This window comes from Somniosus microcephalus, chromosome 10, assembly GCF_052327205.1.
Source record: "Somniosus microcephalus isolate GS21.2 chromosome 10, FLI_Smic_1.0, whole genome shotgun sequence".
Taxonomy (NCBI): domain Eukaryota; kingdom Metazoa; phylum Chordata; class Chondrichthyes; order Squaliformes; family Somniosidae; genus Somniosus; species Somniosus microcephalus.
Window position 1 is genome coordinate 117015351 of NC_140996.1, and position 26542 is coordinate 117041892.

At 43.8% G+C, this 26542-nt stretch overlaps 1 protein-coding gene across 2 annotated transcripts in view; it reads left to right on the top strand.

Moving 5' to 3' along the window:
• Window positions 1-1064: 1064 nt before the first annotated feature.
• ccdc82 (coiled-coil domain containing 82) overlaps window positions 1065-26542 on the top strand; it is a 94300-nt gene continuing 68822 nt past the window's right edge. For both annotated transcript variants that reach the window (XM_085998740.1, XM_085998739.1), the window contains exons 1-3: window positions 1065-1620; window positions 11017-11582; window positions 23285-23462. In XM_085998740.1, coding sequence (XP_085854866.1) covers window positions 11022-11582; window positions 23285-23462 — 739 coding nt within the window. In that variant the 5' untranslated portion in view covers window positions 1065-1620; window positions 11017-11021. The remainder of the gene's footprint in view (window positions 1621-11016; window positions 11583-23284; window positions 23463-26542) is intronic.

The following is a 26542-nucleotide window of genomic DNA, read 5'->3' on the forward strand; positions in this document are numbered from 1 at the left end:
TTAACCGTAAGTAAATTGCAGTCAACTCAGTTCCCAAAATAAGTAACTGATCACATTGACATCACAGAGCAAAGCAGTGCTAATTAACAGGGCAAATTACAATCCCTCATTACATTGGAAATTGCAGTGTATTAGTGGGGACTGAAAAGACAATTTATGCTATTAGCAGGGAATCACATTGGCCCAGAAATTCAGGTCCCAACATGTGAGTACGCAAGGGGTACTCATGCGTGGACCCGATGGAAGTGCCGGTTTCTTGCATGCACTGTGCATGCGCGGGAAACCGGCACTTCCGTTCCTCTGAACGAAGGGGTTCAGAGGTCGAACGCGTGCGCGCGGGAGTCTACCCGTGCGCTTTGAACTTACGTTTTTTTTTACAGGTTTTTCCATGAGGGTAAGTCTTTAGATTTTAGAAATGTAAAAACCAGGCGCAAGGCCTGCATTTTAAAAGGTAAGTGGTGAATTAATTAAAATTAAAACATTTTTTCCACAGGTTTATTATTTTTAAATACTTTAAAGGTAAGTTTATTTTTAGCCCCTTTTTTTTATAAAATTATTTTTTTCAAAAATTTTAATTATTGTTTAAAATAGTTATTTAATGTAATTTATAGTTTATTTAAAAAAAAAATTATTTGAAGGTTTACTGTTATTTTGGGGCCCGTATATTCATAAGTTTAGACAGGTCTTCCGGTCAATCTTATGAATGGGCTTTTCCCTCCTCTGATTGGCTGCCCATGGCTCACGTGATCCCAGGGGACGCATCGCACTAACTACGCCCCTGGGACACACAAGCACAGCGCGCCAGCAGCTGGGCCAGGCTTCCACGGGAGCCCAGAGCTCAACTGCTGGCGCGCAAGGTAAGTGTAGGTCGGGGGCTTACACCCGCGGGAAGCCCCCAACCCGAATTTCTGGGCCAAATGTGCAACAATTAGTATATTTCTAGAAGGCTGTATGTATAACATCTGAATAACTAGCAGGATCTGTGGAAATTAATTAGTATGTATTGAAAAGAATTAAAGGCAGAAATATCTCTTTTTTTTGTGGGGGGGGGGGGGGAAGTGACAATACAGCTATTTGTTAAAGAAGTCTTTTCAGAAAATATTTTTGGGGGTGTTGCAAGTGCCGGCATTAGTGTTTTAAAAGTCATTAACATTTAAAAAATCGTTTCTTCCTCCATTTTTTCACATTTACTCAAGTTACATGAAACGATCGCAAAGATATAGGTGGAATCTGTTTTATTCATTTATTCTCATGCAAGTGTAGAGCTACCTTACCATGGAATCCATTGGAACCAAGCGATTTTACTTTCATTTGCACACTGAAAGCTGCCAATGGACATTTTGCCGATATTGCTTCCAGTTCAGAGGGGACTTCAATTACCCACCGTTGGTGTTCGCCAGTCATTTCATTGCACAACTATTTCAAATCGCCCGCCTCGGAATCAGTAAACAAAGTGGGCGTGTTTGAACCCATGACAACACAAACGTCTCGCAAAAATAAAGTGCGGAAGCGAAAGCGTCGTTGCTGCTTTATCAGGAACAAAAGCCACAGGCAAAGCTCGCTTTAATAACACTAAAGCTGAGGAGGCAGTGAAGGAACCAAGCAGAAACCATTTGTCTGGTGAGTTCAGGATTAGGTACTGTTTGTACCCGCTAGTGAATCAATTACGCTTATAAAAAGTAGCAGTGTAAAAAGAAAATCATCCCACTTATCCTTTTTAAAAAAAAGTGATTTAATTGAAAGTTTGTGTGAAGGCTTATAAAATGCGTTGCACTGCGCGTCTTGGAGGCCACAGCTCCAGACGCTTCCGGTCCAGTGCCACGCTTTCCAACCAATCCCAGCTCCAGGCGTTTCCGGTCTAGCGCCGCTCTTTCCAACCAATCCCAGCCCAGTTCCAGGCGCTTCCGGTCCAGCGCCGCGCTCTCAACAAATCAATGTTGCAGTCCTCCGCTTGTGCCACGCTGGTAATACAAAGCTCCCTACCCAATCATTGTGTGGATGTTCAGCACGTCAGCTGGTTAACAAGTCTTACGTGACAAGGGAAGGTGTCTACCTAAATCTGATCTCCAATCAGAGTCCATGTCACACAGCAATCACACTGTCAACTTGACGTCATAGGTTTTACTTGGAAACAAAATCAAACATTCAGCATCAAACAATTAAAAGCGATATCAATGAACAAAAAATACAAGCTTTATTTGCAGTTCAACATTATCTGAATCATTTGTGTAATTTATTGACAACAGCTTGCATTTATATAGTGCCTTTAAATGTCCCAAGGTGCTTCACAGGAGCATTATCAAACAAAATTTGACACCAAGCCACAGAGATATTAGGGTAGGTGACCAAAAGCTTGGTGAAAGACATACGTTTTAAGTCACATCCTAAAGGAGGAGAGAGAGAGGTTTAGGGAGGGAATTGTAGAGCTTAGGGCTAAGCAGCTGAAGGCATAGATGCCAATTTTGGAGTGATGAAATTGTGGATGCACAATAGGGTTCTCCACCCTCCTGGAATTTCCCAGAATTGGGGGTACCCCTCCCGAGCTATACCTCCAGCAGCCCAGGAGATCAGCCATAGTTTCTCGCCATCGTGCGCAACCACACATCTCCCACCCACCCCCAGCTCCATGACGTCACCAGTTGCTGTTAAAGCCTCAGGCTTTGTGAAGTCACCCGACCACCGCCGCAAAGAGCTTCGACCACGTGGAGCATAGTCGGCAGGGGACAGTAGAGTTGGGAATCGGGGAGTCTCTGAACTCGTGAGGGCTCAGAAATCGGATGGCTTGAGAGTGGGGGAAGAAGAGAAGGAGATTGGGGATCAAGGGGAGATTGGGGGATCAGGAGGAATAATGGAGACTGGGGAATGTGAGCTCCGAGGTAGAGATGGGAAATTAGGATATGGGAGGTCCTGGGTGAGAAGGGGACTAGTAATCAGGGCTCAAGCAAGGGGAGGGAGGGTACCAGTATTTCCCACAGAGCCGGGAGCGGGAGCAGCAGCAGCGAGGTGGTGAGTGGGAGAGGCATTGAGAGAGGAGTAGCCAGTAAAGGGGTGTTAATGAATCCTGGGGACCTTACTGTGAGTAAATATTGAAAGATTATTTCCATTGGTGGGCAAATGGGGAACTAGGGAATGGAAACCAGGGATTCTCAGTGGAAGAAACAAGGGCAAAGGAAGGAGGAAAGTTCTTAACTGAGGACTATTAGACCATGGGACACTTCACTACATGTGGCAGTTGAGGTAGAGACTGAAACTTCATTTCAAAAGGAATGGGATATATATTTGAAAAGGAATATAAAATGACCTTGCCCGGGGGGAATGGGGTTACTGGAGTGAACGCCAGCACCAGGGGCCAAATGGCCTCCTCCTATGCTGTAATTTATAGAATTCTATGAAAATGTTTTTTTATCTATTCCGAGCTCATGTAGTGGTTTAGAAATGTTGGTGCCAAGCTGAGTTTAGGACAATCTTCCATGTGAGAAGTGCCTCAAATACTGAGCCCGCTGCCCTTTGTACAACCTCTTGGTTTGGTTCAGGTCGGTCTGTGCTGGCTGGTTTTGATGTGCGAAGTCCAAGTACAGATCAGCTCTGACTGAGGTTCCCAGTTCAGAGTGGTCACCTTCACATGTAACCGGAGTTCAAACAGAGAATCCAAGGAGATAGGAAGAGAGAGATCAGGCCTGTTAAAAGTGGCACCTACTGGGGAGCCTGATGCACTGCAGGGGGCTTTGGGCTATGATTTCAGGGTAAAATATCAGCAGGTTATCGGATTACTACTAGTTACAGGTAGGAGATCAGGGCATTACACCCACTGTCTCCTCTAAAAATTCCATGCATGCACGGTTTTTCTATTTAAAAGCCGATTCACCAGCTGTGCCGCTTAAAGGTAACATGGATTACACCTATTACTACTAGTTACAAATAACAATCAGTGAGTTATTGTAGGTTATGAGGGGAATCGGAGTATTACCACTTTACTATTAGAATGAGTGCAATTTCAATGAGTTACCATTAGTAACTGGCGGAATCAAAGTCCTTCAACGTCTGGTTTCCCCTCTGCGAATCAATTCCCCACCCTCGGTTTCCCCTCTTCGCCTGCTCATGGGTGGTCTCTTGGTTCTTGTAACTTGTCGTACAACAAGTGCTGCCACAAAACTACGAGCAAAAATACTGAAGTACAGGGGACCTTACCACTATAAGGTAAATGCAATAAGTTGTAAAAGTCATGTGATCAGATGTCATGTGATTGGGCATCACATGGTTAGATGTCATGTGGTCAGAATGTCACATGATCAAACCTCCAGGAATGCCTCCAACCAGAGTTGGCAACCCTAATGCGCAAGAGGCCAGAATTGGAGGAGCACAGAGATCTCTGAGGGTTGTAGGGCTGAAGAAGGTTACAGAGAAAGGGAGGGGAAAGGCTAGGGAGGGATTCGAAAGTAAGGATGGGAATTTTAAATTGAGGTGTTGCTGGACTGGGAGCCAATGTAGAAGAGTTAAGATACAGGCAGCAGAGTTTTGGATGAGCTCAAGTTTACGGAAAGTGCAAGGTGGGAGGCCAGCCACGAAAGCATTGGAATAGTCGAGTCTAGACATAACAAAGGCATGGATGAGGGTTTCAGGAATAGATGAGCTGAGGCAGTGATGGAGACGGGCAAGGTTACGGAGGTGGCAGTCGGCACTCTGTGATGGAGCAGATATGGAGTCGTATACTCATCTCAGGGTCAAATAAGACACAAGTTGCAAATGGTCTGGTTTAGCCTCAGACAGTAGCCAGGGAGAGCGATGGAGTTGGTGGCTAGGGAACAGAGTTTATGGCGGGGACCGAAGACAAAGGTTTCGGTCTTCCCAATATTTAGTTGGATGAAATTTCTGCTCATCGAATACTGGATGTCGGACAAGCAGTCTGACAAATCGACAGTGGAGAGGTTCAGAGAGGTGGTGGTGAGGTAGAGCTGGGTGTCATCAGCGTTCATGTGGAACCTAATGTGTTTTCGGATGATGTCGCTGAGGGACAGCATGTAGGTAAGAAATAGGAGGAAGCCAAGGATAGATTCTTGGTAGGCTCCAGAGGTATCGGTGCGGGAGCGGGAAGAGAAACCATTGCAGGTGATTCTCTGGCTACGACTGGATAGATAGGAATGGAACCAGGCGAGAGCAGTTTCAACCAGCTGGACGACAGAGGAGAAGCATTGGAAAAGGATGGTGTGGTCAGCTGTGTCAAAGGATGCAGACAGGTCTAGAGGATGAGGAGGAATTGTTTACCACAGTCACAATCACATAGGATGTAATTTGTGACTTTGATAAGAGCTGTGCTGTGCTGTGACAGGGACAGAAGTCTGATTGGAGAGGTTCAAACATGGGGTTGTGTGAAAGATGGGCACGGACTTGGGAGGTGACAACACGTTTAAGGATTTTGGAGAGGAAATGGAGGTTGGAGATGGAGTAGTAATTTGCATATGCATGCTAAACATTTTACTTCCTGGTAATGAACTGTAGATTATCATTTAGTAAGCTTGCAGTGATTAATCCTTCATTATGGAGATTAATGTGCTTCAAGGACGTGGAGTGCATTAGTTGGCATGTTGCCAGTAAAACAGAAGAGACCCAAAATGGAATAATATCAACCCTTGAACTCCCTAAGCTTCAGATAATCATGAAAAGCATTTGAGCATTGCTGTTTTGGATTTATGACATCATTGGAAACAACTGTTGAGATTATCATCTTATAATTGCTCCCAGCTAGCTATTTTTATGTAAAATATCAGCATATAATGGATGTACTGGAAGTGGAAATTCCTAGTAATCAAATGCAGAATGTTTAAAAATTACTTTACAGTAATAATGCTCCAGTTATTAATGTTCTAGTGTGTGTCAAACACATGAATTATGTTGACAATCTTCATCTGCACTAACATCCACAAAAATGGTATAAAAACATATAAAATGTAAATACCAATTTAACTACAAACAGTATGATGTAATCCTAACCTCCGGTTTCAGCAGACACTTAGGTTACTTGAGTAAAGAATGAGTTATATCTATGATGTCATCTGTAATCCTCAATGAAAGTTACCATCTTGTAATCGTTCACTCCTGGGTATCAATTATTCTCTGTATAGTTGGGTAAACCTGAAGCAGCGGAATAGCATAGAATTTTAACCCTGAATTCAGGAAAATACATTGTGTTGATGCCACAGAGGCCAAATGCTTCGCCACATTGAAAAAGGGGAGGAAATTTTAATAATTCAATGTAGGCTCCTCTTTAATATCTCTTTATAATTCACACGAGATTAGGATTGGCAATTGCCTTGGAAATAGGTTGATTGCCTGCCCTTTCAGTTGGAGAAAGAGAGAAATTAAGCTAGCTCAACAGGGAAGGAGGGAAACATTACTTAATTTAATCAGCAACATTAGATGCATACATCTATATTCAAAGTCTTGCATGTAGCACACTTTGTGTAAGTATCATACTTGCTTCCTGTCATACTGTCTGTGCCACAATTTGGTTACACCCCCCATTGTTAAAAAGTAGCATCTGCTCCAACTCACTGTGGCCAATGGGAAGTCTTCTAGGATATAGATGCATTATATATTAAAAGTCTTGCGTATAGCACACACTTCCTGTACATGTTAACCTTCCTTCCTGTGTCACAATTTTTGAGTAATATTTATGTCAACATTTAGAAGGTGTTAACATTTGGTGTCAGCATTTCAGTGTCACCCTTTATTGATTGGCTGAAAATAAAAAAGCAGCAAATCGGTACTGAAAAAGTAGAGAACATAATAATCAAAAGCAAAGTTTCTCTCGCACACAATACAGACGACTGCTCTGTTTTATAATGATAGAATTTTACAGCACAGAAGGAGACCATTCTGCCCATTATGACTGTGTCAGCTCTCTGAACAAATTATCCACTTGGTCCCATTACTCTACTCTTTCCCTGTAGGTTTAAAAAAATTCAAATTTATCCACTTCCTTTTGAAAAGCTATTATGAGTTTTACCATTTAATGTATATTTCCTCTCCTTATCGTTTGTCCCCAAATATATAACCCAATTTCTCTGCATTAAAATTAATTTTACATCTATCTGCTCCATCTACTAAGCTGACTGTGTTCTCCTGAAGTTGCTTAATCACAGAATCACAGAAACCCCACAGTGCAGATAGAGGCCATTTCGGCCCATCGAGCCTGCACCGACACATATCCCACCCGATCCCCGTAACCCCTACACCAACACATATCCCACCCTATCCCCGTAACCCCACATATTTAATCCCCCTAACACTAAGGGTCAATTTTATCATAGCCAATCAACCTAACCCGCACATCTTTGGACTGTGGGAGGAAACCGGAGCACCCGGAGGAAACCCACGCAAACACGGGGAGAATGTGCAAACTCCACACAGACAGTCGCCCGAGGCCGGATTCGAACCCGGGTTCCTGGCACTGTGAGGCAACAGTGCTAACCACTATGCCACCGTGCTCCTGAAGCCATCTTCACAGTTAAGTAGCCTTTTTGTTCCTCCCCTCGCTGAAGTTTTGAAGTAATCGGGGATTTCTGACTGCTGACCTCGATAGAAGGCCCTCATCTCGGAGGTTTTGCCGCACCTACTGGTTGAAATTTCCTGTCCCTTCTAGGCCCTGGCAGGGGATGGGTCTGCACCAGGATTACTCCCAGGTCATGTTAATGGCCCAATACAGGAGATCTCGGTGCTTCTGTACCTGGACAGGAGCAGCACACTACAGATGCATTGCTCCTGTCCTGTCCTTATTAAGTCGAAGTCCAGGCTTTTGCGAAAGGTCTACATATAAAAACATTAAAGAAGGTATTCAACGACACAAAATGGAAATTTATAGTTAAGTTTACAATTGTGAAATATGGTTCATCTCCTTCATTGCTACGTTTTTTTGACTGATCATTTGGGATCAGTTGTTTATATAAGCCTTTAGTAGTTTCTCATTGGCAGTTTTCTAGTTACTTTCCATCTGTGCCTTCCATACTACTTCAATTCTGATTTGCTGCTGTTTTATTTTGAGTTAATAAAAAAGAAAGAAAGACTTGGATTTACATAGCGCCTTTCACAACCACCGGACATCCCAAATTGCTTTACAGCCAATGAAGTACTTTTTGAAGTGTAGTCACCGTTGTAATGTAGGAAACATAGTAGCCAATTTGCGAACAGCAAGCTCTCACAAACAGCAATATGATATGTATGACAGAGGTCAAGTTGAGAATACAAGTGAGAACCAGGCTGAATATAGAAAGTTCAGAGGGGAAGTGGAAAAGGAAATAAGAGCAAGGAGAGAGTATGAGAATAGATTGGCAGCAAATATAAAAGGGAATCCAAAAGTCTCTTATAGGCATATAAATAGTAAACGGGTAGTAATAGGAGGGGTGGGGCCGAATAGGGACATGGAGGCAGAGGGCATGGCTGAGGTACTAAATAAGTACTTTGCATCTGTCTTTACCAAAGAAGAAGATGCTACCAAAGTCATAGTGAAAGAGGAGGTAGTTGAGATACTGGATGAGATAAAAATTGATAAAGAGGAAGTACTAGAAAGGCTGGCTGTACTTAAAGTAGATAAGTCACCATGACCAAATAGGATGCATCCTAGGATGCTGAGGGAAGTAAAGGTGAAAATTGTGGAGATACTGGCCATAATCTTCCAATCCTCCTTAGATATGGGGGTGGTGGCAGAGGACTGGAGAATTGCAAATGTTCCACCCTTGTTCAAAAAAGGGTGTAAGGATAAACCCAGCGACTACAGGCCAGTCAACTTAACTTCTGTAGTGGGGAAGCTTTTAGAAACGATAATCCAGGACAAAATTAACAGTCACTTGGACAAGTATGGATAAAATAAGGAAAGCCAGCATGGATTTGTTAAAGGCAAATTGTGTTCAACTAATTTGATTGAGTTTTTTGAAGAGGTAATGGAGAGGGTTGATGAGGGCAATGCAGTTGATATGGTGTACATGGATTTCCAAAAGGCATTTGATAAAGTGTCACATAATAGGCGGACACATGGCAGATGAAATTTAATGCAGAAAAGTGTAAAGTGATACATTTTGGTAGGAAGAACGAGGAGAAGCAATATAAACTAAAGGGTACAATCCTAAAGGGAGTGCATGAACAGAGAGACCTGGGGGTATATGTGCACAAATCGTTGAAGGTGGTAGGGCAGGTTGAGAAAGCGGTTAAAAAAGCATACAGCATCCTGGGCTTCATAAATAGAGGCATAGGGCTGGATTTTGATACTGGAGGCGTGTAGGAGGCGGGACTACAACTTTTGGGGTTGTAGTCCCACCTCCATCGAGTTGTGGCCAACCCATGCAATTTTCACTTGATTGACCTTGTTGAGCTCACCCAGAGGGCTCAGCAGGCCAATTAAGGGCCACCCGGCAACAGGTGACATCACAGATTGACATTTCATCTGTCAAGAGATTTTGACAGATGAAATATCAGCTGTTTGAAGCTGTCAAACACTGACAATCTGTACACTAATTCCTTCCTCTCAATCTGATTTAGAGATCTCTCCAGAACAGAAAGCTGAATGCTGCAACTTTTGACAGCTCGCGGCCATTCTGCTTTCTGTGCCGGTGAGATGAGGGACTCCCGAGTCCTGAAGGAAGGAAGGCTGTAAAGGTAAGTAAAACTTATTTAAACACTTTACACACACCAAACACACTTACCTCTGCACTCATGCACACATCACTCACCTGAACACCGGACATCTCGAACCCTCTCCAAGCCCTTCAGCCCGACGGTCTGCCTCGTTAACTTGGCGTGGTTTGGAGCCGTCGGGAATCCCACACTTCAGGGATAAAAATAGGGATTAGGCTAAAAACTGCCTGTTAACTACCTGTTAACAGGCAGTTAATTGGCACTAATCCCCTTCCCGCCTCGGAGGTGGGTCCCAGCACAGGTCGGGCATCCACCTCCATTGAAACTGGCACGGAGGCGGGTTGGGGGCCGGATGGGTTCGTGCCCCCCAATTTCGCGATTTTATCCCCCACACGCCTCCAATCCCGCCTCAACGGCCCAATGAAAATCGAACCCATAGAGTACAAAAGCAAGGAAGTTATGATGAATCTTTAAAAAACACTGGTGCAGTAAAGATTTACAAGAATGGTTCCAGGGATGAGGGACTTCAGTTATGTGGATAGACTGGAGAAGCCGGGGTTGTTCTCCTTAGAGCAGAGAAGATTGAGAGGAGATTTGATAGAGGTGTTCAAAATCATGAGGGGTCTAAACAGAGTAGATAGAGTGAAACTGTTCCCATTGGCGGAAGGGTTGAGAACCAGGGAACACAGATTTAAGGTGATTGGCAGAAGAACCAAAGGCGACATGAGGAAAAACCTTTTTTCGCAGCGAGTGGTTAGGATCAGGGATGCACTGCCTGAAAGGGTGGTGGAGGCAGGTTCAATCGTGGCTTTCAAAAGGGAATTGGCTAAGTACCTGAAGGAAAACAATTTGCAGGGCTACGGGGAATAGGACCAGCTGAAGTACTCTTGCAGAGAGCTGGCATGGGCGCGACAGGCCGAATGGCCTCCTTCTGTGTAGTAACCATTCTATGATAATGACCAGATAATCTGTTTTAGTGATGCTGATTGAGGGATAAATATTGGCTAGGACATCGGGGATAACTCCCTTGCTTTTCTTCAAAATAGTGGGATCTTTACGTCTACCTGAGAGAGCAGACGGGGCCTCGGTTTAAAATCTCATCTGAAAGACGGCACCTCTGATAGTGCAGCACTCCCTCAGCACTGCAGTGGAGTGTCCGCCTAGATTTTTGTCCTCAAGTCCCGGAGAGGGACTTGAACCCACAACCTTCTGATTCAGAAACATGGGTGCTACCAACTGAGTCACCACTGACAAAGTGTGACTGGATAGGTGTGATGTTATGCAACAGGAAGTGCACACAGATGATAGACATAGAGTATTTAGTAATAATAGATATAAGCATTATATTAATTTTTTTAAATTTCTTACATTTTATGTTTGCTTCTTAATCAGAAACAATGGCAACTGCAATTGCTAAATACAAAACAAGAGCAAGAACCAGCACAACACAATGTTTACTTAAATCACGCATTGACCGAAGGCGCACACGGATGTACTCAGTTTCTTGTTTGTGTGACACGGACGAGGAAGAGGAATCTGCATGTGAGGAGAGTGATGATGAAGAGCCAAGGAGCAGTACCTCAGTTGAAGAAGAAGAGCAGAACCCAGCCAATAAAACCACAGAGAGCTCAGATGAGGATAATGTTATTCAAAGGAAACGTTTACGTTTGAGTAACACATTCACAGACAGTGACAGCAGTTCAGATAGTGAAATTTATAGCAAACCAGTAAGGAAGATAAAAGGCAATTCACGCCGTATTTTTATACAGGATGAGGAAGAAGGCAGTGGGGAGGAGAGCACTTCTGCCACTAATTTCTATGTAAAAGATGAAGCGGTCTCTCAAACAGAGAAAGAACTAACAATTGCTCGAAAGAGGAAACGACAGTTGGAGCTTAAGCGATTGTCAATGAAGAAAAAGTCCCACTGCACAACCAGTGGTGGCTATGAGTTATTTGAGGTTTGTTTGCTTCAATAATTTATAAACAAAATACTGTTCTCTTGTCACAGTTTCCATTCCTCCTCACCACTGTTTCAGGCTGAACCAGACTGTTCACAGCCTTGAAGTTATGTTCAACCTCAAGCTGCCTTTCAGACCCCATGGGGACTAAATTTAGTTGATTTGCGCCTCCCGTTGGCTACCCAATTTTGCCCCCATATCTTTGCCATACAAAGACCATATGCTTTCATCTCCATAGCATTGCCGCCCCAACCCTACCTCTGCCCCTCACTGCCACTAAAACTCATACGTGCCTTCATCATCGCCAGACTCAATTACTCCAATACATCGGTCATCGACCTGAAACGTTAACTCTGTTTCTCGCTCCACAGATGTTGCCTGACCTGCTGAGTATTTCCAGCATTTTTACTCCAATACATTCCTTGCTGGCCTTCTATTCTCCACCCTTTATAAACTCTAACTTGTCCAAAACTCTGCCACACGTATCCTGTTGTGCAATAAGTTGCACTCACTCATCACCCTGTCCTTGCTGACCTACACGGACTTCCCATCCCCAAGTTTAAAATCTGCATTCTCATTGCTAAATCCCTCCATGGCATCACCACTACCTCATATAGCGCTATATGCCTCTCTGAGTGATCTTCCTTTGCCTTCGGCCACTTGTGCACCATCCTTTTCTCTATCATTGACAGTAGAACCTTCATCATCCTGGTTTCTACTCTCTGGAATTTCCCCCCTCAATCCCTTCACCTCTCTCTTCCTTTATGAACCTCCTGAAAACCCATCTCTTCAACCAACCTTTTGGTCATCCCTCCTACTATCTTCTCCTCTGGCTCAGTATCTGTGAATTGCCTTTGAGACATTCTTTACATTAAAGGTGTTATGTAAATGCTAGGTGGTGATGTTAAAGAAAAAGAAAAATCAGACAGCTTGAGGGCTTACCTTTCAAAATTTTCCTTCAGTTCATTGCACTGCATCCAAACTTCATTACATACAGTTTTCCATAATTAACGGCAACATATATTTTTTCCACCATGACTTTTACCTTGGGTGATTAATGGCAAAAGATTGTCTGTAAAGGTATGAAAATTGTAACTACGTCTCTTTAGATTGCCAGTCACAAAAAATGCTTTAAAGGTGTGACTTATACACCAAATTTTACAGTACTCTGAACACTTTAGAAAATTTCCTAAAATCCCCAACATTTATAAATACAATCATTTCACAAGAGTTTCATAAAATAAAGAACAGAAATAAGGTAAACCAAGCACTTTAGTAGCTTTTCTAGCCACAAACACTGCAATTGGGGATCAGATACGTCTTAGGAGTCCACTAGAAAGAGACCGCCCATCAGGGAGTCTACAAAGACACACAAACTGTTTCTTAGTATAGTGCAGTAACATTTTTTTCTTCTTATGGATATTCTTTCTTGAAAAGAAGCCCACTTTTGTGAGCTAATTCGGGATGGGCAATAAATACAGCTTTGCCAAGGTTGCACACATCATTCGAACAAATTTTTGGAAAATAAATCTGCCCATTTTTGGATGGATGATTGCAAATGATGTGATGACATTCAACAACCTATTTTCCATCATTTCTGCTCATTTGCGCTGACTCCTACTCGTGTCCATTTTATACAGACACCCGTAGTTGCCAGGCACATGGAAAAGGCAGAAGAAAATTTATAGAGCCTATATTCAACTAAGTACAGGTGTAATTTAAAGCTTATTTCTCAGTCACATATGTTTCTTTTTGGGGGGTTTCTGTTGCAATCTGCCTTTGTGCCTTTAGTTGAGTGGCTGCCATTGCTTAATGCAGCTGAACAGATGCATTAAGCAAGTAATGGATGTATTGTTTGCGAGAACAAGTAATTTCCTCTCCTTCTGCGTAGACAATCAACAGCAGCATGACATTGCATTTTTACACAGTGGTAAGATCCCTGAAGGACCAAAGAGTCATAGGTTAAACTCCCATGGTCCCCAAGTGCACAATGCCACCACCTATGTCCACTCTTTCAATCTGTAGCTCGTTAGTGCCCAGCAAAACAGCAGCTTTCAAATAAATGCTCACTTTTTTGTGAGTCACCACAATGCATTTATTTGACAGCGGTTCACTTTGACCCAGAAAGGTAAAGCTGTGGGTGGTTTCTGGGAGGTCAAGGTTATCCTCCACAGTCATGGCTGATGATGCCAGTATGATGCATAGCCGGAGATCATCAAATGTACTGTTGAACAGGATCATTCATGTGCTTCTGACAGTAAGAGCTTCTACAAGTATGTACAAAGGAAGAGAGTAGCAAAAACAAGTGTTGGTCCTTTAGAGACTGAGACAGGCAAAATTATATTGGGGAACAAAGAAATGGCAGAGACTTTAAACAAATATTTTGTATCTGTCTTCACAGTAGAAGACTCAAAAAGTATACCAAAAATAATGGGGAACCAAGGGGCTAATGACAGTGAGGAACTTAAAGTAATTAATATCAGTAGAGAAAAAATACTTGAGAAACTAACGGGACTAAAAGCAGACAAACTCCCGGGACCTGATGGCCTATATCCTAGGGTTCTGAAAGAGGTGGCTGCAGCGATAGTGGATGCATTGGTTGTGATCTTCCAAAATTCCCTAGATTCAGGAACAGTCCCAGCAGATTGGAAGATAGCAAATGTAACCTCACTATTCAAGAAAGGAGGGAGAGAGAAAACAAGAAACTGCAAGTATTATGTCCGTGTGTAATTGAGACACGGACTGCAGGAGTTGGTTATAACAGGTCTTTACTGAGCGGAGACAACCTGGAACTACTATGCAAAAGTTACTACACAGGCTTATATACAGGGGTGGTCACTACTGGTACTGCAGTATACAGGGGCTGCAGAATATAGTTCCTTCTGCAAAGTACATACACTACAATTCCTCCCCTTTTAGCTAAACAGTACATAACATTCGATTAATAATTAAATAACATATTTACAATTACAGTTGCTAGATACATTAGTTGAAGTTAAGCAATTATAAGTTCAGTCTTTGAGGAGGCTTCCTGATTCTGTCTGGATAACGCCTCTTTAGTGTATCAGGTTCTTCTGGCAAAGTTGATTCGGGATCAACGTCGTTGTTTGGTTCGTCTGCTTCCAATGTCACTGATCCTGAGGTACATGCAATTGGTACTTCGGTTTCATCACCAGGTATATCAGATCATGGTGTGGAATTGACGTTTTCCAGTGACTCTAGAATCTGGTCAGCATGGCGTCTTACAATGCTCTCTCCAACGTCCACGGTATACATTAGAGGTCCTTGCCGTGTGCAGATCGTTCCTGGCTGCCATTTCTCTGTGCGGTAGTCCCGGGCCAAAACTGGTTGACCTATCTTAAAACTCTTGGTCGGCCTTTCATTCATATTCTGAAACTGCCTGTTCTCCACATCTCTTCTGATGTTTGGCTTAACCAAATCCAAGCGGCATCGTAGTCTTCGATTGAAGAACATCATGGCTGGAGTTTGGTTGGTAACCGCATGTGTCGCATTCCGGTAGGCAAACAAGAAGTTGCCCACCTTGTGTTGTAGGGGTATGTCTTCATTACACATTGCCTTGATAGCCTTCTTGAATGTTTGAACGAACCTCTCAGCCAATCCATTGGTGGCTGGATGATATGGAGCGGATGTGTAATGCTTAACACCATTGTTCTTTAAGAACCTCCGGAACTCTTCAGACACAAACTGTGGTCCATTGTCGGAGCAAATCTGTTCAGGCAGCCCATTTCTGGCGAATATGGTTCGTAAGACTGTGATAGTTTTTTCTGTGGTGGTTGAGGACATTTTTATTACATCTGGCCACTTTGAATGTGCATCCACCGCAATTAAAAACATCAAGTCCATAAATGGACCAGCAAAATCAATATGCACCCTTTGCCATGGAGATGAGGGCCACTCCCAAGGATGTAGAGGGGCTTGTGGTGGGGCGTTTTGGACCTTCTGGCATCCTGTACAGCTCTTGGTCATCTCTTCGATTTCTCTATCGATTCCCGGCCACCACACAAACGCTCTGGCTAAGTTCTTCATTTTTACCCCTCCCAGATGACCCTCATGAAGCTCATTGAGCACTCTATCCTTCAATTTGGGTGGAATTACTACTCTGGATCCACACATCAAGGTTCCTCTGCACACTGACAGCTGTTCTCTTCTCGGCGAGAATGCTGGCAGCAGTGGTTCGCCATGTGCTGGCCATCCCTTCACCGTTAAATCATAGACCCAGGAGAGTGTTGGGTCATTTCGTGTTTCCTTTTCTATGTTTGCATTCGTCACAGGGAGACATTCTACTATGGTCGAGTGGAATATCTCCACTGGATCCACTGCAGGTGCTTCTTCCACCGTCGGCAACGGTAGGCGCGATAATCCATCAGCATTCCCATGCTGTTTAGTTCCTTTGTACTCGATGTCATATTGGTGTGCCCCTAGGAAAAGGGACCACCTCTGTAGCCGTTGTGCTGTCATTATCGGTACGCCCTTCTGAGGGTTGAAAATGGAGACAAGAGGTTGATGATCAGTTAGTAGAGTAAATTTCTGACCGTGCAGGTAGTGATTGAACTTCTTCACCCCCCACACCAGGCTGAGGGCCTCTCTGTCAATCTGGGCGTAGTTACGCTCGGCTGAAGTTAACGAGCGTGACGCAAAAGCTATCGGCCTCTCTGAACCATCAAGGAATTTATGTGACAGTACCGCTCCAATGCCGTAGGGAGACGCATCACACGCCAGTCTTATCGGTAGTGATGGGTTGTAGTGAGCCAATACTTCCCTTGAAGTGATGAGGTCCTTCCCCTTCTGAAAGGCCCACTTACATTCATCGCTCCATTTCCATGCTACTCCGGTTTGTAGTAGGGCATTCGGTGGGTGCAGAATTGTGGACAAATTCGGCAAAAACTTATGGTAGTAATTTACCAATCCGAGGAATGACCTCAGTTGCGACACATTTTCAGGCGCTGGAGCCTTAACTACCGCTTCAATTTTGTCAAGGGACTTATGTAACCCCTCTTCATCAATCACGTGGCCACAATACGATATCTGTTTCTTAAAAAACTCGCACTTGGGGCGATTGGCTTGTAGCCCATGTTCTCTTAGTCTAGTGAGCACCTGCTCTAGGTTGGCAAGGTGTTAACTGTTATCTTCACCTGTCACTAGGATGTCGTCCAAGTAACACTGAGTCCCCGGAATCCCTTGCAGGACTTGTTCCATCGCTCTTTGCCATATCGCCGGAGCTGATGCTACTCCGAATACCAGTCGATTATACTGGTAAAGTCCTTTGTGGGTGTTTATCGTGAGATACTTCCTAGAGGATTCTTCAACCTCCATCTGCAAATATGCTTGTGCTAGGTCAATTTTTGTAAAACGCTTCCCTCCAGATAGTGAGGCGAAAATACCTTCTATCCTCGGAAGAGGATATTGTACTGTGTGAAGGACTGGGTTCACCGTCACCCTGAAGTCCCCACAGATGCGAACCTTCCTTGGCTCCTCAGACTTATTGTTTAACGTTTTCTTCATGACAGGAACGATGGGTGTCGCCCACTCGCTCCAGTCTACCTTAGATAACACGCCTGCATTCTCCAGATTCTCCAGCTCTGCCTCGACGGCTGGGCGAATTGCATATGGTACCGGTCTTGCTTTGAAAAACTTGGGAATTGCATTCTCTTCTATTTTTATCGAGGCGGTTACGCCTTTAAGAGTTCCCAGTTCTTGTTGAAATACCTCTTTGGCGTTAGCTAAGATTGTTGACAATCGTCCAGGAGTGACGTCGTCATCCTTTTTACCAGCCACCGTCAGTGCCTGAATGGAGTGCCAGTCTAAACTTATCTTTCTGATCCATTCACGTCCCAATAACGGTGGTCCACCATCTTGCAGTATGTACAGATACAATTTCTGTATTTCCTTGCCGTTGTATTCGACAGGCACCCTTATTTTTCCTCTGGGGTATACTTTTTGCCCCGTATACATCTTCAAGACAATGGATGTCTCTTTCAAGGGTATGTGTGAGAATAGCCGCTCGTAGTCTCGTCAATTCATGACGGTCAGAGCTGATCCTGTATCCAATTCCATTTTGACTTGGGACCCTGCTATCGTGAGGGTGACCCAAATGGTTCGGTGATCCTCTTTTGCGATTACGTTGTGAAGTTTGAGACAGCTTAGTCTCTTGTTCCCGGATTCACTCGCTCATCTGGTCTTCGGAACTACTGTCCGTCATCTTTTGTACTTTCCTGTACTGTTCCTTAGTAGCCTTTTTGTTGTCGTTAGTCTTCTTCCCAGACCTGCAAACTCGTGCAATGTGTCCCATCTTTCCGCATTGCCTGCATATTTTGTCCTTGGACCAGCAGTCATTCTGGTCATGGGTTGTTCTGCCACAGCGATAACATTTTTCAAATCCCCGTGTCATTTCGTGGGTGCCGTATTCCTGTGGCTTTTGCTGTATTTCCGCAGCTCCCCTTGCTGCTGCTTCGTACGATACTGCCACGCTGAAAGCCTTATCTAGCGTCAGCTCTTTCTCTGAGAGTAACCTCTTCTGGGTTCCTTCACTCAGGAGTCCACAGACAAATTTGTCCCTTAGGGTATCTGCCAGTCCTGCTCCGAACTGGCAGTGCTTTGATAGCTTGCGTAGTTCCGTAAGGTAATCAGCATTGCTCTCATCTTTATGCTGATTTCTCCTGTGGAATTTAAATCTTTCTGCTATCAGCAGTGGTGTAGGATTTAGGTGTTCCTGTAGGATGTCAACAATTTCGTTAAAACTCTTCGCCTTCGGTTTGGCTGGAGTAATCAGGTTCCGCAATAGGCCGTACGTTCTTGCGCCCATTAAGTTTAGTAGTACCGATGCCTTTTTCTCATCGGCTACTTCGTTTGCCTCGTAATATACCTCGACTCTTTCCACATACGTGGTCCAGTCTTCTATTGCATTATCGAAGGCAGTGATATTGCCAGTCTTCGGCATCTTGGAAATCTAAGATGGCGCCTCCCGCGCTTTGCCTTCTTCCCCGATTTACAAAATGGCGCCTCCCGCGCTTTGCCTTCTTCCCCGCTGGATTAAGATGGCGCCTCCCGCGCTTTCTGCCTTTAGCGCTGTTGCTGGCGTTTTATGCCTTGATGGCGACGCCCTATGGTCTTCGCACGCTTCCCCCTGCGCTGCTGCTAACGCCGCCCTCCGCGGTTCCCGTAGCAAACTGCAGCTCCTCGCGGCTTTCTGCGCTTCTAATTTTTTTTATTATTTCCCCGTCGTCGGAGCAACCCTGCGGAACACTCGCCTCCCTCTTCTCGGGTCTGTACGCTGCCCGGCTTCATAGCACCGGCCGCGCCCTGTGTGCTCCACCCTCTCTCTCTCTCCTCTTCCCGACAACGCTGCTCGGCCCCGTTGAAAAGCCACCCGATCGAGCTCTAGACCGCCGCAGCCCAGGAAGGATCAGTGTACTACCTGCCACCAGCCCGATTAGCTGAAACACCATCGACAGGATAACCAAGCCCCGCTCGCGACAGCCTCTCCTGCAAATCTTCAACTCCAATGAATCAGGCGGATGCCCACGGTCGACGTCTGTTTCTTCTGTTCGTTTGATTTTTTTTTTTCTTTCTTCTGGCCTCGACCTCTGATAACTTCGCTTCAGGGATGGATCCCCATGAGGTGGTGCAGACTGTAGGTAAGTTCGGATCTGCTCGTCGCCAGTATTATGTCCGTGTGTAATTGAGACACGGACTGCAGGAGTTGGTTATAACAGGTCTTTACTGAGTGGAGACAACCTGGAACTACTATGCAAAGGTTACTGCACAGGCTTATATACAGGGGTGGTCACTACTGGTACTGCAGTATACAGGGGCTGCAGAATATAGTTCCTTCTGCAAAGTACATACACTACAGCAGGCCATTTAGCCTGACTTCGGTCATCGGGAAAATGCTGAAATCCATTATTAAGGAAGTGGTAACAGGGTACTTAGAAAATCATAATATGATTAGGTAGAGTCAACATGGTATAATGAAAAGGATATCGTGTTTGTCAAATTTATTAAAGTTTTATGAGGATGTAACTAGCAGGACAGATGAAGAGAAACCAGTGGATGTAGTATAGGATTACATAGGTATATACAGCACAGAAACCGACCATTTGTCCCAATCAGTCCATGCCGGTGTTTATGCTCCACTCAAGCGTCCTCCTGTCTTTCCTCATCTAACTCTATCAGCATAACCCTCTATTCCCTTCTCCGTCATATGCTTGTCTAACCGCCACTTAAATACATCTATACTATTCGTTTCAACCACTCCCTGTGGTAGCGAGTTCCACATTCTCACCACTCTCTGGGTAAAGAAGTTTCTTCTGAATTACCTATTTGATTTCTTGGTGGCTATCTTTCATTGATGGCCTCCAGTTATGCTACATTCTCTCTGTATCTACTCTATCAAAACCTTTCATAATTTTAAAGACCTCTATTAGGTCACCCCTCAGCCTTTTCAAGAGAAAAGAGACCCAGCCTATTCATCCTTTCCTGATAGGTATTCCCTCGCATTTCTAGTATCATCCTTGTAAATCTTCTCTGCACCCTCTCCAGTGCCTCTATATCCTTTTTATAATATTGCAACCAGAATTGTACGCAGTACTCCAAGCGTGGTCTAACCAAGGTTCGATACAAGTTTTAGCATAACTTCACTACTTTTCAATCGATCCCTCTCGAAATAAACCCTAGTGCTTGGTTTGCTTTTTTTATGGCCTTGCTAACCTGTGTCACTACTTTTAGTGATTTGTGTATTTGTACTCGGAGATCCCTTTGCTCCTCTACCCCAACCAGACTTGCACCCTCCAAGTGATAAGTGACCTCCGTATTCTTCCTGACAAAATATAATACCTCGCATTTATCTGTGTTGAAGTTCATTTGCCAATTATATGCCCATTCTGCAAGTTTATCAATGTCTTCCTGTAATTTGTTGCAGTTCCCTTCAGTATTGACTACCGCCACCCCCCACCAATTTGGTGTCATCTGCAAATTTAGAAATTGCGTTTTTGATTCTAAAGTCTAAATCATTAATATAAATTGTGAACAACAGTGGTCCCAGCACTGATCCTTGTGGAACACCACTTCCCACCTTCTGCCACTCTGAATAGCTACCCTTTACCCCTACTCTCTGCTTTCTGTCTTGAAGCCAGCTAGCAATCCATTGTGCTTATTGTCCCTGACTCCGCATGCTCTGACCTTATTCATTAGTCTATTATGGGATAACTTATCGAAGGCCTTTTGAAAATCTAGATAAATTACATCTGCTGCATTATCCTTGTCTGCTCTCACTGTTACTTCGTCAAAAAATTCAATGAGGTTGGTCAAGCAAAACTTTCACTTTTGAAATCCATGCTGAATATTCATTATTATATTTTTGGTTTCTAGCTGTTCTTCTATTTTCTCCTTTAGTAGGGATTCTATTATTTTTCGTACCACCGATGTTAAGCTGACTGGTCTATAATTCCCTGGACATGTTCTTTCTCGCTTCTTAAATATAGGTATTACGTTAGCTATCCGCCAATCCTCTGGCACTGCACCTTGTTCCAACAAACTATTAAATATGCGTAGTAATGCCTATGTTATCTCTTTCCTAGATGCTTTTAAAATGCGCGGATGTAATCCATACCGACCAGGGGTTTTATCCTCTTTGAGTTGATTTAATAATTCTCTTTATTTTAAATGCACTTATCTCATTTCTAATCTCATCAGCCGATGTCATGTCCACCTGTTCTGTCTCCCTGGTCTATACTGAAGCAAAGTAATTATTTAATATTTCTGCCATCTTTCTATCGTTGCCTGTGTTATTATTCAGTCCATCCATTAGTGGTCCTATTCCCATCCCGACCTTCCTTTTTTTATTTATGTGCCTGTAAAATATTTTACAATTTTGTTTTATGTTCCTTGATAATTTAATTTCGTAGTTCCTCTTTGCCTCCCTAATTGTTTTTTTGACTTCTCTCCTAATCTCTTCATATTCTCCCCTGCTGTCCATGTATTAATGTATGCCTCTTTCCTTACCCTCAATTTTTCCATTATGTCTTTATTCATCCACGATGTCTCATTAGTGTTTAGCTTGTTTTTGTTTTTTAGCGGAATATATTTTTCCTGGACTCTGTTGAATACTGTTTTAAATGTCTCAGATTGCTGTTCTACATCATTGTTTGCCAATATTGTTGTCCATTTTATTTTCCCAAGTTCTATTCTCAGCCCCTCAAAATCAGCTTTTCTCCAATCTATTACCCTGAGCTTCGTATATTTGGATTTCCAAAAGGCATTCGATAAGGTGCCACATAAAATTTGTTTGGGGTTGGGGGTAATGTATTAGCATGGATAGAGGATTGGTTAACGGACAGAAAACAGAATAGGGATAAACGGGTCATTTTCAGATTGGCAGGCTGTAACTAATGGGGTGCCGCAAGGATCAGTGCTTGGGCCTCAGCTATTTACGATCTATATTAATGACTTAGATGAAGGGACCGAGTGCAATGTATCCAAGTTTGTTGACGATACAAAGCTAGGTAGGAAAGTAAGCTGTGCGGAGGAAGCAAAGAGCCTGCAAAGGGATAAAGACAGATTAAGTGAGTGGGCAAGAACGTGGCAGATGGAGTATAATGTGGGGAAATGTGAGGTTATTCACTTTGGTAGGAAGAATAGGAAAGCAGAATATTTTTTAAATGTGAGAAACTATTAAATGTTGGTGTTCAGAGAGATTTAGGTGGCCTTGTACAAGAAACACAGTTAGCATGCAGGTACAGCAAGCAATTAGGAAGGAAAATGGCATGTTGGCCTTTATTGCTACAGGGTTGGAGTATAAGAGTAAGGAAGTCTTGCTACAATTGTACAGGGCCTTGGTGAGGCCACACCTGGAGTACTGTGCGCAGTTTTGGTCTCCTTATTTAAGGAAGGATATACTTGCCTTAGAGGCAGTGCAACAAAGGTTCACAAGATTGATTCCTGGGATGAGAGGGTTGTCCTATGAGAAGAGATTGAGTAGATTAGGCCTATACTCTCTGGAGTTCAGAAGAACGAGACGTGATCTCATTGAAACATACAAGATTCTGAGGGGGATTGACAGGATAAATGCCGAGAGGTTGCTCCCCTGGCGAGAGAGTCTAGAACTAGGGATCATAGTCTCAAGATAAGGGTCGGCTTTTTAAGACTGAGATGAGCAGGAATTTCTTCACTCGGAGGGTTGTGAATCTTTGAAATTCTCTGCCCCAAAGTGCTGTGGATGCTCAGTCGTCGAGTATATTCAAGGCTGAGATATAGTTTTTTGGGCTCTAGAGGAATCAAGGGATGGGGAGATCAAGCGGGAAAGTGGAGTTGAGGTCGAAGATTAACCATGATCTAATTGAATGGTGAAGCAGGCTCAAGGGGCTGTATGGCCTACTCCTGCTTCTAATTCTTATGCTGTTATGTTCTCTGTGAATACAGTTGATCAGGGTGAATAATGTAGGTTGTAATGTTAGATTAATAGCCTGAGTTCTGCTTGACTTCCTTTGGAGTCAGGAAGATATTTCACAGACTTTGATCATGGTGGTTTTATTGGTACTCAGTCACATCCATTAGACACAAAATTAAATCAGGGAGAATGGTAGGGCAGATTTGCATAGGAATGGATTTACAGTGTAAATGACATCAACTTGTTCATTCTTTTGATTTTCAAGATATTGTGATATCTATCTGTGTCTGCTCATCAGGAATCAGATGAAATGTTTGGGCCATCTTCTCTCTTCCAAATGGAAAACATCTCTGATACAGAGTGGGAAAATGACAGTTTAAAAGACTTCATTGAGTTTGATGTAAAAGAACCCCATGTGACAACGTCGGGGCAACCTGACTCAACAAAGTCTCTTCTGGCAAAACATCTTCCAAACAGTAAGTAACAGTGGGCTTCTACTTTCACAAGTTTGCTCTCACTAACCGAGTATAATCAGAAGGCAAGACACAATTGTCATTAACTCAAGATGACTACAAGACTGATCAATTACAAACCTTAATTGAAGTTTAAATCCATGGATCATTATTTGCAGAGTTTTAGAGGAAAAAATTAAAGATTTCTTAATTGGTGACTAGTTTTTGATTTTGTTATATTTGACTTCTTTAAGATAAAAGAACTGGGTATGGAGTAATTTTTCGTTTTGCAGGTGACGACAGCGTTAACGTGAATCTGCCTCCAACCCGTCCACATCCGGTTTTAACGGAGCCAGGATGGGAGGCGGGATGGGGCGGGCAGCCAACCCGCTGCAGGAGAGGGCTGTCTATTTAAATATTATAATGAGGTAATCATCATTTTGTGTTTAACTATAGCTGATCGGGTTTTACACACCTCGCAAAACCCGCCAGCTACAGCAAGGTGAGTACTACCGCATCCAGGAGGCAAGTACTTTTACATCTACTTTCTGGATCCAGGTTCCCCGCCTAACCCACTCCACGCAATTGGGGACACCCCCCACCACCCCAGGCCTCCGATTTCCCCCCATCCCCGCCCCGCGCAGGCCTCCGGTGTTGCTCCTCCAGCCCCTGATCCTCTTCGGACCCCCCCCCCCCCATCCTCCTCCACCCCCCCGATCTTCTTACCGCTCCTGTCCACCCCCGGCAATCTTCTTGCTGCTTCCCCCCATGCCCCCCCCCCCTCCCCCGATCATCTCTCCGTCTGACCCCTCGATCATCTCCTGGCCCGACCCCTCGATCATCTCCTGGCCCGACCCCTCGATCATCTCCTGGCCCAACCCCTCGATCTTCTCCCGTTTCGACCCCGATCCTCTCCCAGCCCAACACCGACCCCCCCCCCGAGCTTATTCTGGCCCGACACCGCCATCTTCTCCCGGCCCCCAACCTCTCACAAAACAAATATTTTAAAAATGAAATCAATAATTATTTACGTTAATATGTTTCATGTATTTTTTCCAGAAGTTTTATATTTAAAATTGAAAAGAATCCTATTGTAAGTGCTCTGTTTGATTGATGAAAGTGAAGCCATCATACTACAATCGGGTCAGCTAAGGAGATCCCTTTGGACCATAGTTGTTTACCTAGAAAAATGAAACTGATCTTCACTTGTCTAAGATCTCAAGGATTAAATGAAGTGTTATTGGCCGTTGGAGCACTATCTGTTATATGTACATTTGGATATAGAAAATAGTCCCAGTCTCCGGTACTGAATAATTATACGCCCACAGTTCTGAGAAACACAGGTGACATAAGACGTAATAATGTATAGTCTATTAGTTTCAAACTTCTCCAGACATTCATATATTGGCCCGTAATTTACTGTCAGCGTCAAAGCAAAGGCGTTCGCCGCTGGCCCCGAAGTAAGCTTCCCACAAAGATCTCGCCATCTCTGTGGCGAGAAGTTCAGCTTTTCTGAAGCGCGATTGAAATAAACGCAAGTTAATGGGGAATCCCTAATGCGAGCTGCTGTGACATCAACAAGCTGTCTAAGCAGTCAATCAAAATGCAGAATTCTCACAGACAGCGAACCAAGAAGTGGGTAAGCTCCTTTGATTCTACCTTTTTAAAAATGCTAGAGAGCAAAATAAAAATTGGGGCTCTCACATGGGGGAAAATTTTAATTTTAATTAAAATGGATAGATTTGATACTCCACAATTAGATTTTCAGGGCCATAACCTTTGTTTAGCAGTCAATACACTGTTAAAACCCCAGTTATACCTAATCCAAAAGGGTCTAACTTTTAATGGGATATTTAACAGCAGAGCCGAAGTTCTCATCAGTTTCCCTGATTTCACTGAGTACACTGATTGGTGGGGCGGGGGGGGGGCCACAGTGCAGCCAGTGTCGGAGCAGTGAATGACTGACCACAATTTCAGGATTTCTGTGTTGGGATGCGCATGTGCTATATCCTGAAGTTGCGCTCAGTTTCAAAGGGGTAGTAACAGTGAACGCTGTTCATTCACTGTTATTATCACTGCAAATTCTGGGCCATTATATTAAAAATATAGCACACACTTCCTGTCCAAAAACCTTACTGCCTTGTCACAATTTTGAGTCATACTTTTCATGTTAACATTTAACATTGAAAATGACTATGTTCACATTTATAATGGTAAAACCCAATCTAAAGATGCAACTAATTCCTTTGTCATCATTGTTTCCTGAACTAATTGAATCACAAAGATGTTTTTGGGGGTGCACATTTTCCAAATATGCATTATCAACATCTCAGGAGCATCGAAGTGGAAAATAGTCTGATGTGCTTTTTCATCTATTAAGAAGCAGAAAAGCCTGAGTGCTTCAAGGCAGTAACATAAAAACAAGAACTGGTTGACAATGAGGTAAATTATGTGGGTGTAAAAATGGCTGCAGACAGGCTGGGGAAGAGGTTGATGGGTGGGAGCACGAAGGGAGTTGAGATCTGATGGTTCGAAAAGGACCAGTTTGGGTTCCATTCTCTTGTGCCCCTCCATCACAAAGCTGTTGGCTTGTGCTTCTCCCACCTTCAGACATATCCCTAGACTTCCCCCTCCCCATGCACTAAAACCCCTTGCCCACTCTTACTGGATTCTAGGACCCTGCTCCCCAGACTTCTCCCACATCCCCCAGATCCCGTGATCCTCTCTGTGTTCACAAATACCTAGACCACATTCTGCCCAATTCCAGAACTACCCCAATTGCTCTAGACCCTGAGACCTCCCTCTACAATTCCCCCAGATCACAGGACCTGACCCATTGTTTCTAGAACATCCCACTGCAATGTCCAATCACCCCCCCCCAACATTACTGCTGAACCCTGAGGCCCCACCCAGTACTGCCAGAACCTGGGCCTGTTCCCAGTGCTTTCACATCCCAGAGACACCCCTAATGTTGGTACATCAGTGTCCCTGGTAGTACTACTTGACATAACAGCCGCCTTCTTATAAAACTACTGACACACCATGATCAATGCCACAGGAAATCTGCCAGTATTTAAGCAAGATTAAAGACCTATGTAAATTTA